A 13,434-nucleotide genomic window follows, 5' to 3' on the forward strand; every position below is an offset into this window, starting at 1 on the left:
GAATTTTATGCCAATTATACCAAGACCAAATAGAAATGGTTTTTCACAAATAAACAGAACAAACAAGCTTTTTTTTTTTTTTTTTTTTTTTTTTTCTTTTTTTTCCCACGTCTTTAATAGTTCCTATTAAAAATTACACAGGAATGCAAATCTCTCTTTATCAAAGTCTTCCACTTTACAAGGAGCATATCTGATTAGAGAGAGTAAGTATTTCTAACTTCACAGCACCAACTCCACAAACAACTAGAATTAGACACAGTGTTCCATTTATGTTTTCACAAGTGCTGAGACTGACATCAGTATTTCTCTCTTTCTACTGGAAACATCTTTGATGAGATTACTCAGGTCTGCATTTGTTTGGGTTTGTTTTTACTGACAACATCTCACTGGGAGCTTATGAAACTTCCTGGGGTCAGCAAATACATTCAGGCCTCTTTCTTCCTCACAGTTGTTTTCAGCTGATGAATTTCCAGCATATAATAGGCATTCTTATTAATTCCTAAATGCATGACCTTGCATACTGAACTACTTAATTTCATCCTATTTCTTTTGCTCCAGTCCTCAAGGTGACCCATTCCTCCTGCATACTGACAATTGCTCACAAGTTTTGCGATCAGTGCATTTCATTATTGGACTCCTGCCTCTGTGCCAAGTACTTTAATGAAAATATTAAATAAAATTGTCCCAAAACTGATCCTCCAGGGGTTCCCTGATAGTCTCAGAATATCATTAGGCCTTACATTTTAACACTAATTATATTGTATTATTTACATTGTAGCAGCAAAAGTAGACTCAACCCTAATGTAGCACTATCCACATATATACACAGCAAAAGACAGCCCTTGTCTAGAGGTACAAACAACCTAAACTGACAAGATGAATGGAGACAGAAGTAGCATTCAAAGCTAGTGTCAAACAAAAATCGTAACATCATCCGTACAGATCTGCTGGGTCCCATTGTGGTGTTTTTGTTGCAAAGCCATCTTCTCTTAAGCATTACTCTTAATCAATGGAAACAGGTCACATAAACCCTTTTTGAAATTATTTCTACAGTCTTCATTCCTGAAAGAACAGGTAGATTGCTTATATTTCAAAAAATGATTTAATATAATATCGTAAAAATTCTGAAATGAATACAACACAAAGAGATCAGTATCTACCAGAGGAAACCGGCTATCCCTTTGACGCTCTTCACTTGGCCATGCACTGCACTGCAATACACAAGTAGGGCAGCTGTGCATACTGCTCTGAAGTGCAGGGGCCAAGCTAAGACCACTGGACTCTCTCTACAGCTAGTGCGAAGAGAGGCTCTTCCCAAGGGTAGCTGAGAAGGTCCAAACTCTGGTGCCCCAGCTTGCCACTGTGCCAAGCCAGGTAACCAAGCAGTGCAGACACCTAAAGGTGGGCGTGTGAACACAACTCTGCTTCACACTGATGCATGGGGGACTGACGGTAGTCAACACTTCATTGCTAGTTTTGTTGCTACTGCTGCAGATATTTTTTTGGCCTCAGAGTCCTGGGTTCTCACATGACCCAGGCATTATTTTCTGTTTTATTTATCCTGTAACTGAGCTCAAAATAACCCTTCAGACCTTCCTTTTAAATAAAGGAAAATATATCTTTGTTTCTACCATATCAGTTTTCCTTTGATCCTTTCTACAAATCAATGGCAATATTTGAATTAATTTCTTTAAAACTTGATGAATTTATTAAATCATTTACTTTGCTATGAACTTTATCAATATATCACTGATAGTAATAAAATGTTCTTACTGTTACCTAGACTAACATCCTGCAAAGTTTGCCCACAATGAGAAGCATAAAGGAATTGAAATCGGTACATATGTGGTTTCCTTGCATTTGGAATCTGCATTTCCACAGTTTGCATGATGTCAAAATGTAGTGACAGTGTGCATGCATCCAAGAAAGCAAGCCTACAAGCAGTAGGTGAAGAACAACAACAAAAAAATGAGACCGCATAAAATCTATTTTTTTGGTTTCCTTTTCTTGTAGTATAGATTTATTAAACATCAGTGGTCTGGTTAACTAACGAAATAAAAGCTGTCGAGAAACCATCTTGACTATGACCATAAAGCAAAGCTGACAGAAGTGCTCAACTACTTATGGCTTATACAGAAACATTCAAATTCAGAATGCTTGACAGACATTAAATTAATCCCACTGTATCTTAATTCTAATTGTCACAGGGTTTCAGACTGCTCCGAGGCATATCTTCTGCAGAAGTTAAGTGTCTGTAGCACCTTTCTACTACAGGAAATACCATTGAGCTCCAGTTTGTTATTTTATTAAGAAGATTCTTTCACAGTTGTTTTGCTACAGGTTAAAATGAGACTCAAACATGCTGGTTTGTATCTTGTTGCACAGTGTTACTAAGCTCTCAGTCAAGTAAAAATGGATGTCATTGAAATTTCTCATTTGAAAGTTTTATGATGATTATCACGATATTCAAAAATTGTAATCTCCACAGGAAATATTACCTTTAATTTGTTTTCCTAACACTTTTATATGCAGTGAAGTAGGAACACAACAGTGTTTACTTGTTCTTTCAGGAAAAAAAATATAGCATTAAACCACATTTTCAGCACTCCCTCCCCCACTTTTTCAACTTTGCACTTTTGTTCCAGGACATGCAGCATTTCTGACCAATTCCTTTCCAAGCAATTGTGCACTCAGTCACAGCTCATCACAGATCAGACGACCTGGCAGACCAAATGTTTGGTGTTTTGACACCCTGATTTATTTCATGGTCTAAGACTAATATTTGGCAACCAACAACTTCTTCAGCCACCCCACCTTACATCCAGCATCATTTTACTTCCCCACTTAAACACATAGGCAGGATAGAGCACTAGTAGCATGGGTTCAGGATTTACTGCCTTCCTCTACTATAATCAGACAAAGCGAGATCTCAAGGATTAGGTTCCCAATGAAGCTGTAGCTTTGCTATTATAATAGAGTGCATGGTTTTAATGGACAAATTAAAAATTCCGTCTAAGAGAAACATTTGCAAAATATTCATTGAACAAGGCATGGAGGTTCTCACCAAAGAGAAAGAGTTTTGGCAACCTAGACAGTCAATCTTCATCCTGTACACTCTTTTTCCTTTTGTATGAAAAATGGTAAGATGCAAGTGAAAAGAATGTCATAATGCAACCAAAGAAGGGAAGAAAATCTTAGGTTGGTGGGCATATTTATGTGTGTCTGCCCTCCCCCCCCCCACATCTTTTTTTTTTTCTTTCAGATATGGTACACATAACACTTGTGATGGTTCTGACGGAAGTCCTTAGGCATTCAACTTACATGAGCTGGAATGTAATAATAATATCTATGTCTATCTCAGATGGATTCCATGCTAGAAGTTAGTTCAAGGAACAGAAGAGACATCACACATATATGGAGCCATTTGGTGTTCATATTGTTTGCGTCTGCCTAAATGACTGGACATTTCCTATATGACTGGACATTTCCTATATGACTGGACCATTATCAACCATTATCACCTTTCATTCTTGCATTATCTGTACAATTCTTAAAGGTTCTGACCAATACCCAAGAAATTGTTAAAGACTTCAGCCTTATGATGGCTTTTGAATTTTAAGTTGTCTAGACCATAAAATGCTGCCACCTTTTTAATATTTGTTAATGAGAGCTACGGAAAATAATACTTTGTTTTAATTTTCATTTGTATTACAAAGGTGAATGATCAGTGGGGTACAGGCCTGGCTTGCTGCTGAGATGACTGTGACATGACCTAGTTCTGAGCTCCACATTTTTCAGGCATTTAGTAGGTATGAGAATCTCTGCTTTGCTCTGTACTCAGCTCAGTAGACTACAATTTCTTTTGCAAACATCTGGTTCAGGAATATAATGAAATCTTCAATTCCGTGACAATTAACATAGCAGATATAAAGGATCTTGGCCATTATTTTCATGCTATACAATCACTTTAGGAATACCCCATTAGTTACAATTTGTTGAAAGACTTTTTTTTTTCTTTGTTTTGCTTTTGTCCTTCTATTCATCAAAGCCTGTAAGGGCTTCTTTACTGTTATCTCTTGCTGCTGACTTTGAACCATGTCTGTGCTTTAGCACTGGTGGGAAGCCACAGAATAAAGGTCAATACTAAGTAGTTTTATTCTGTATTTCCTGATCTTGCTCTTGCTAAAAATATCTTAAGCTTGAAAAAAAATATTCAATAAACACATTTTTTATCATCATGACTTTGATCGTCATGCTCAAAAAAAAAAAAATATTTGAAAAGCAATTGGCTCCACTTTATGCCAGATACAGACAATAGAAATGAGTAGGTCCCATCCTCATCATCTCATGTGACAAAATGCTGAATGCTGCGGTGAATTAAAGCTCCACTTGCCTCCTCTGGCAGCTGAAAATAAGCCCATTTAATGTATATTTAGCAAGGAGACAGAAAAAAAACAAGCATGCAGCAAGGATTTCACTCTTTTTCAAGTGTTCATTGCACTGCGATGCCTACTGTTTACCAGCGTATAAGGAGGCAATTCACTTCCAAGCCACTCCGATTCAACAGGATTTTTGTCATTAACTTCAAGGAGACTTGGATTTCTCAGCTCCCTGAGTACCCTTCTCTTTGTCCCTTGATTCACCCTCTCCAGTCTGCCTTCCCGCTTTATAGTTTTCAGAGAGACTGGATTCCAGTTTCACCAATTCCTTTTCCTCTTTCTGAATAGAGTGGAGTATTTTTCCCACTTTCAGTATGGACATAAAATGTAAAGGGATCCTTACTGGTATGGTTTCAAATCTTTGTTTCTGAGATCCATGATTCAGCGTATTAAGAAGGTTAGAAACATATAGCTTAAGAAATCCTAAGAAATCGTAAGAAACATACAGCTTAAGAAATTCCTGATCTTCAAATGTTTCACTGTAATAAACAGCTAATAGTGCACTGGCTTTTGTGAGGAATATACTTACAGGTAACTGGAAAAAAACATGAGATACAACGAAAAAAAAAATTAAACCTGCATTTTCTGAAATTTTCAGTTCATTACAAAATGACATTGAAGGATTTGTTCATCAATGATAACATCCATGGCAACACTGCAGTTACTCGTGTGGGTTTTATATGTAAACTTCAAACATCTATAAACATGTTTGCCATTTGAATGTTTGGAACCCTCTTAGTTCCTGACTTTAGCCTCAGAAAATACGAAACTGTATACACACATTAGTCTGCATTTGCAGATAGCAGTATCTTCATGTGCACATATTAAGCAAATTATGCTTCTCTTATACATAAGCAGTAGGACTTTCATTTGTAGAGAATTTCCAACTCTAACTCTTTAACATAAACAGAAGTAATGTATAAAAACACTTTATCTACTTATAACAATCTATTTTGATTAATTTGAAAGTTCCACTTAAGCAATATAGCAATTTTATTTTTTAATAGGTGGTTCTGTTGCTGGCAGTAAGACAACAAGGAGCTGTGCATACAGAGGTTGGAGATGGGATTTTGAGAAAAACACTGCAGAACAGATGTTATTTTATGCAGATCCTACATTTTTGCCATTGAAGTCCTTTCTTTGTTTATTCAAGAAAGTTAATTGACTATGGAATACTAAAGTAGAAAACGGCAAATGTAACATTTTGTGTAATATGTCTATATTAACTTAAGCAATAAATTAACTAAGTTGGTATTTTAACAAATTATTGCTTCTGGAACTTAGGAAGTAAGGTGGTAGACAGTTCAAATGTATTTACAGGTGAATTATGTTAAAGCGTAACTATGTTAAAACATTGTTTAGGTTTCATGTTCAGTTACAACTAACCTACTCCTATGCAATTTTTGAAAATACTGATTCCAACATTGTGTTGCATTACCCTAATATAAAACAAACAAACAAACAAAACCAACCCTTTGTCATTTATACTTAAAAATAAGTACTATTTGGAAAACAAACTGAAATGTAAGGGCAAAGCATGTGCAAGGCACTTTCTAAAATTTTATAATACTTATTTTTACATATCTTTCAGAGTATCTTAGCAGAAATAGAATTTTGAGTAAAATCAAATTTAATATTAACTTATAGGATTTCACAGAACACACTATAAGAGAAATCACATTTCTACATCCATTATATTAATTCAGAACACAAATACTAAGGACTTTTCTATTTGCTTTCTCTAGGCATTACTCTGGAGACAGAGCATAATTCAAAACTCTGAAAACTACTTCTGTTCTGTTGGATTGCCAATCACTGAATAATTTTTTATGTAAAATAGCAAAGTGAAGATGACTTAGTTTTACTATACCTGAATGCTGAAGACCCAGTCAAGTGTATACTAACAAGAGCTACAATTTTAAGACCAAGCGGTTGCAGATTTTATTTTCATTACAACATTTAGGGTAGGACCATAATGTACTTAGGACCCAGTGTAGGTGACAGAATTCTGTGACAACTCTGTGACATCTGTCTCAACATACTGCTAACACCAACCGAGTGAAAACACCAAACAATCCAAATAATTTCTTATGGAACACCATAAAACTGATTTATACTAACCCTCTCTCAAAAAAAATAAATGATTGGGTAAGATTTCCCACTTACCATTATTTGAGGTCAGAGCTTTACCTGGAACCCAACTTCCAGTGAGGGTACACAGACTGATTGACATTGGCTGAGGATCTGCTGTGTGGTTTCCAGCATTTCACCATGTCAGCAAAGAACAAAGGGATTTCCAGTTATGTCAGGCATGCAACAGCACTGTTTCTGAAAAGATATACCTTACAGAGGTATACGTTCACACACTACAGCCGCGACTAGGTCCCAATTTTGTGATGCACCACTATGCCCTAGGAAGTGGATTTTGTGCCAAGTCACTGACATCCTTAGACCTTCCTTAACTTTTGCATTGGTCCCTACATGGCTTAAGCCCACATCATCAGGCCATTCCCAGTGTCAGGAGAGACAATCAGCTGCTGAAGCGGCCTATGGTCATCAAATCAACCTCTCCTGCCTCCTTTAAAGGAAAGGTGCAGGCCAGTTGGCTGTCTCCTATCTGTCTACAGGCTCTTGTCTGGATTATACTGGTAGTTGTAATGCATTGTGATCTGAACTCCAGCATCTAAACTGAAGACACCTCCAAAAATACACAACCTTTAAGCAAAATTGAAAGGTAATATTTAACTTATTCTACTACCCTAATACCTGCTTTGAAGCAACAATTAGCAAAGAAATGATATTTAAACTTAGGCCAGATTAAACTGTAGCAACCTTCTGTGGCAAGATACTTGGTACTGTAGTACCCAGTAGCATCTGTGGATCTGGCTCCAGACTGTTTTAAGCTCTTCGGAAAGAAGAAATATGGCAGTCAAAAAGAGAAGGAGCCACAGCAGAGGAGGACAGCAGGTGCTCAAGAAAATTTGTATTTATGCTGACCCCAACAAACATATGATTCATAATATTTTTTCCCTCTACATACTTGGATCTTATTTCCTTTGTAACAAATGTATCTCACCCCTGAGGTGAATGCTTTTGTTGGTACAGATTTTATTCATCAGCTCCTGGAAATTGGCAGGCTGAGAGATGTTTTAGTTATCACAGTTCATAAAGCACCCAGGAATCAGATTTTGAAGGTAATCAATTGTAATTATGCAAAATCTTAGGCTGTACCCAGCTCTCTCATTTTGCTTATGCTACTACGTCTCAATGATTTCAGTGCAATAGATTCTGATTCATGTTATTAGAAAAAAAAGTCAGAATTGGCCTTAAAATTAAGTTTCAGGGAACACAAGAAACTACACAAGAAAGATATTGTATTTGAGAACATTTTTAATAAATAATGTGACAAAAATTACTTTTCTGATTATTGGATCCTCAGTATGCAAAATTATGGCTAAAATATGAGGTTTCTTACATGAACATAATGAAAACATTAATCACATGGATTGTTCCTTTAGTACTGCACATCCTTTCTATGTAACCTTTCTTTAAAAATTAGCTAAATGAAAAATTTCAGTCCTTGGTAAACACCAAAACACCATTTTTTTTTTTCCATTGGGGCTAGTCCTGATAGCTGTCAATAAACAAACACACATTTTTCCATTAGCACCAATGACAAAGAAATTTATAGTTACAAAAAAGATAATAAAATCTACAGACAGAGGACATTATTTGGCAAATTCAATGCAACTAATGCCTCTATTTCAGCTTTAATGATAATCCAATGTTGAGAGGCCACAACAAATTTGAGAATTTTCTGTAAGTCCAGGAAAAGTGAGAAGTGTTCTGATTTTGGCCCACATTTAGGTTTGTTACTTTACCGTCTGTCATTATTCAAATATTCCCAATACAAACATAGAGCATTAACAAAAAGATGAAAAATATCCCAAACAAATGCTTAACATTTTCAATAAGAAAAAAAAAAAGGTTAATAGTTACAATGGTTTACAAACAAAGTTTAGTGATTGTGCTTTTAAAACCAAAAAAAAAAAAAAAAAAGATAAGCAGTGCATTACAAAAACAAACAAACAAAACAAAACAACAACAAAAAAAACATAATCGCCAAGATCAAACAAAACTCGTTTAAGTGGCACTTCTTTAAGGTGAATTGACAAGTAGAGGTCTGAGATTTGGGCCAGTAACAGTTAATGACATTATCCAATCTTTATTAAAAATGTCCACTGATTTTCTTGCTTATTTTCATAAGCATTGTTGAGGCTGAGAATTAGAAAAAGTTTCAGATAAACTTGCTCATGCCATAATTAGACAAACAGCATTCACTTTGGCTTACCTCCTGCCCATCTCAAGGGACATTTTTAATAAGAATGTACTTAATGATGAAAATGGAAAGACAAATTAAAGTACCACAGGGGCTTTAAAATGAGTGTGTATTTACAGTAAGAGCCACCTCATCCCAAATTGATTTCACTTGTATTTGTAAAACTGTATCTGCTGCGAAAAGTTAGCAGGAGACTGGCAAAAACCAAGATACACATTCTTTATTGAAATTGCAGGGTGCCATTTGTGCTAACTGCAGACTACAGTAAAATCCCTAGAATAATAGAATGCTCTGCATGATGGTCTCTTTGTGGAACTTTTTAACCAATGCTGTATTACTTGTAATACAAGTAATTGACTGGCTCAGTGGTGTACCAGCAGTGCACTAAGCACTGACTCTCAGGGAAGAGATCCGGGGATCCCAGGCTTCTGCTCAAATCCTGAAGAAGCAGCTGGCCTATGTACCATGAAGAGCAGCTTACCTGCCTTCTTAGGCAGCAAAGGTGATGCACTTAGCATTAGGGAATAGGCAACAGCCATTCCTAATAAGGAGGGTTTACAAAGAAAGAGTAAAATAAAAACAAGCATTCTGATGGCATGAAGAAAAATGAAAAATTGTACACTCTGATTGCACTGAACATTATTTCTGGCGTCAAACATCATCAGACTTGAGGCATCTTAAGTGATTTTTTTTTCTGATTAGATTTTAAAAGCCTGTTACAGTACATGTTGTCTTCAGCTTTCTGTTTCCTGTATTAGAAAAAAAAAAAAAAGGAAAAAAAAGAAACCAATGACTATAGGTTAGATTCTATTACTCATTTTTTTTTCCACAATCTTATTACAGATTTACCTTCAAATAATAATTATTATTTCTAATTATGTACATCATTATGACTGCATGTTGCACACCCCTTCTACAATCAGGATTTAAACTGAATGAATTTCTTGAAACAGAAAAAAAAATAGCATCTTATAAAATCTAGAACTAGCAACTTTCAAGAAATGTGAAAGGTAATGTCAAGGTATTCGCAGATGTTTTATTTTCACTATTGAAAGGATATGGATAATGTAAAGTGCATAGTTAAACACACTATTTCTGCAAGTTCTGTTCCGTAAGTTTTAGTGTGGAGACAATTATAGCATGCTACATCTTGGTTTCTATGTTTCTGACACATTCTTAAAATTTCTTTTCTTGGATTGTAGATTGATAATAGACAGATAAATGTATTAATTTTCTGAAGAGAAATATTTCTTGTCAAAAAATGTTTTTTCTTGGCATCTGAGAACAGAAAATAGCCTTATTTTATTTATGGTCAATAGTACAATTGCATTTACCTCCATCTCGTCTTCTTCTTCTTCTCCTTGTTCATATGCTCCCAGTACTTGCATTTCTGCAACATTCCTTCGGGCTATATTTGCTTGATCTGCCCTCTGTCTACCTCCTGATCCTCTTGAAGACATAGAGCTGGAGGAGCTAGGATCTCTAGGATTATTTGATGTTGGAAATGTTGGTCTAGAATATGGCAGGATGTCCTCTGTATAATAAAACATATAGACTGTTATGTTTACAAACTCAGAGATACTGTGATCCTAAAATTTCAGCATACAGTTGATTTATTTTACTTTTTATGATCCTCAGTAGGTTTAAAGTGGTGCCTGACAGGAACATGAAATACACTGTTTCCATAATAGCATTATAGAAACTTGAGGAAATTTATAATATTCACGTGGTAACATTCACCACAGAAAAACTAATTCAAGATTAATGCCCACTTCATTTCAATTTATGATCTCTGGTCTGTGCTCTATAAGAAAATGAAGAAAAAAAACACCCTTGCATTATCTTTTCGACATGACCAAGTAAGAGAAATGACAATACATGCACAATATTCACTAGAACAAGGACTTCACTGCATCTGAATACTACAGCCTGTATTTCTCAAGCTGGATTTGAAACAAAATTAGCAGGATGGATCTCAGTGCCATCCTCAACTGCAACTTTCTAATAACTTTTCTCTATAGTAATTCACTGTAATCAATAACAATCTCTCACTAGTGTACCCTTTTAATGAATTTACTACCCTGTCACACCAATACTGACCCTGCACAATTTTTGGAAGAAAGGACCAGCTGTTTGTATGAATCTCTGCTGAAAGTCTTAGTGACCACTTGGAAAATTCCAATAATCATGTTTCATTCACTAGTAATGTTAACAACTTCCATTAAAAAAAAAAAAAATAAATTACATTGATCAGGTCTGATACATATAATGTCATGTCAGTTACTGTTTATATCTAATGTGTCACTACTGTGGCATTTTTATTTTTAAACACAATGAGATATAATTCTGGAACTTTTCTCCCTTACAGATCTTAGATAAAAATGGGCCAAGTGCCAATTCTTTGGTAGAAATATTTGCCTTGCAGATCAGCTATCTGACTTCACCTAGTTCCCTTTTAAATTAGATTCTAATTAGATACAACTAGATTCTTAATCCATGATAGGATTCAGAATTCAGGGCAAGGACATGACTCTTAAGGAATATTTCTTTTTGAGCTTCTTTGGTGTTAGCTTCAATATACAATGGATGTATATGGAGTGCAAGGTAGAAAATCTATGTTTTTTTTATACGGTTGCATTTTATGTGATCTGTATTAGTACTGTATATTGACAGATAAATGTTGACGATTCTGCAGTTCTAATTATATTCACACTGGTAGTGTGTGAGACCTAGGAAGAATTAGCCTCTTCCCTATGATCAACACACAGTACTTCATTAAATCCAAAACATGCAAAATAACCTTGAAGAAGATGAGTTTTTGCTGGTGTGCCTTCTCGTTTTGGTGTTTTATTTCCTCGCAGTTTCCCATCACTTTGCTGTTCCTGTGATTCTCTCCGCTCTCCTGAATTTGTCCGCACATCTGAATGCTGTCTCCCATCCACCCCGTCCCTCCCCTTGTAGCTTGCTCCTTTTCTTTCTGCAGATCTGTCTGTCCTCGGTTCTACAGAAGCCAGTTTTGGCAACATGACAGGCCGCACCTCCAGCTGTGATTTGGACTGAGCGGTTGGTGATTTTATAGCTGGAGGTGGCACAGGAGGAGGTGGCAAGTCTACAAAGTTAGAAAAAGAATAATTAAAATGACATCACACATTAGTAAAATTAGAAATAATATTTAACTTCTGCTGAAGAAACAGATGCTCTATTTATTTTTAGCGCTCCCTCTGCCCTTCTCTCTCCACCCCAAGAAATATTATGTTACTGTTACAACTGCTGACAGGTATTTTTCCAGACCTCAAGCTTTAATAATGCAAAATAAAGACCCCTCAATACCTTTTTGGATCACAGTATTTGCTTAAAAATCATTACATCTTTAGGCACTTGAGTATCAGCACATCAATTATTATCTTTACTGGTATTTACCATTTTGCTAAATCCAAGCAACAACACACCAGTTTTCACTACAGTTGTTCAGGATCTTCAATGTACTGAGTGTTAAAACAAGTTGTCTGGGGATTAAGATTGTACAGACATGCTGTTGATACACGTAGGGATAAACTGTATTAATTATTGCATTCATCTATTGCTTTTGTCTATTTTCAAGATACCTGAGTGTATGTCATGAGATTAAAAAAAAAACACATTCGATCAAAGAAGTAACAAGTTCTCAGCAAGAATAGAAGAAAGAAAAGATACAAGAACCTTTCATTTTGCCTCTTAAATTAGTACAGCCCACATTTCACTTAGTTACATTTTTCTATTCCTGTAGTAAGACTTAAAACTAGAATGTGTAAACTGTTCATCTGGATATAATAGTGCTCTGTGGAATACAAAGCGTGAAGAAAAAAGATGTAAAAGTCAAACAGGGAAGTGACAATATAAAAGTCGTTCACAACAAAGCTATAGGAACAAATTACATGCATATAAGAGAAAAAAGGTTAAAAATAGGGAGATGGGAAAGATGTTTCTGAGGTTAATACTCTCAAATGATGCTGCTAAGAAAAATGAACAGCTCTGTTAATTAAAAATTATTACTTCAGCATTTTGTAATAGCAAGCATTCATTCTTTCCACTTCCACAAAAATCTTGGAGCAGCTGTGGTTTTTAAACAGCATCACTACATATAAGCTAATTCACAGTCTATTCAAGAGAGCATTTTAACTGAAAACTAACTAAATTGGCCCAAAAATAATTGCAGTACTCCTGCATAAGAAGGAAAAAAAAAAAAAAAAAAAAAAAGAATCTAACATATTTGTGTGAATAGGGATATGGAAGATGGCAGAAATTTCCAAGAGGTTTTCCAGGGACACAAATGACTTGATCTAGCCATGCTGAAAGATGTAGCAATGCAGAGCTCAATACTGTATGCAACATTAGTAGGCACCATTCTCCACATTAAATTGGTGATATTACTTGGAATTGCCCTTGACCTGTTTTAAGTAAGACTGGTAATTTTATCAGCTATCAACTGGACTGGGATGAGGAAGAAAGATGTCACAAAGTACATTCCCTAAGTTTGGGCATACTTCAGGTAAATGAGATCTGGAATATCATTCTTGTTGCATTAACTCCACTGTCTTGGTAAAACCAAACCAAACCAACAAACAAACAAAAAAAACCCTTTGCTTCTTTTAATATTTGACTTGAATAAGGGGCCAA

The 13,434-nt window shown here is 35.5% G+C and overlaps 1 protein-coding gene across 1 annotated transcript in view; it reads right to left on the reverse strand.

The window, feature by feature from the left end:
• Positions 1-4,584: 4,584 nt before the first annotated feature.
• ROBO1 (roundabout guidance receptor 1) overlaps positions 4,585-13,434 on the reverse strand; it is a gene marked incomplete at both ends in the record, with an annotated part of 540,132 nt that continues 531,282 nt past the window's right edge. The window contains 3 exons of the mRNA XM_084291939.1: positions 4,585-4,974; positions 10,113-10,312; positions 11,579-11,887. Coding sequence (XP_084148065.1) covers positions 4,585-4,974; positions 10,113-10,312; positions 11,579-11,887 — 899 coding nt within the window. The remainder of the gene's footprint in view (positions 4,975-10,112; positions 10,313-11,578; positions 11,888-13,434) is intronic.

Source organism: Netta rufina, assembly GCF_964035555.1.
Source record: "Netta rufina genome assembly, chromosome: 1".
NCBI lineage: Eukaryota > Metazoa > Chordata > Aves > Anseriformes > Anatidae > Netta > Netta rufina.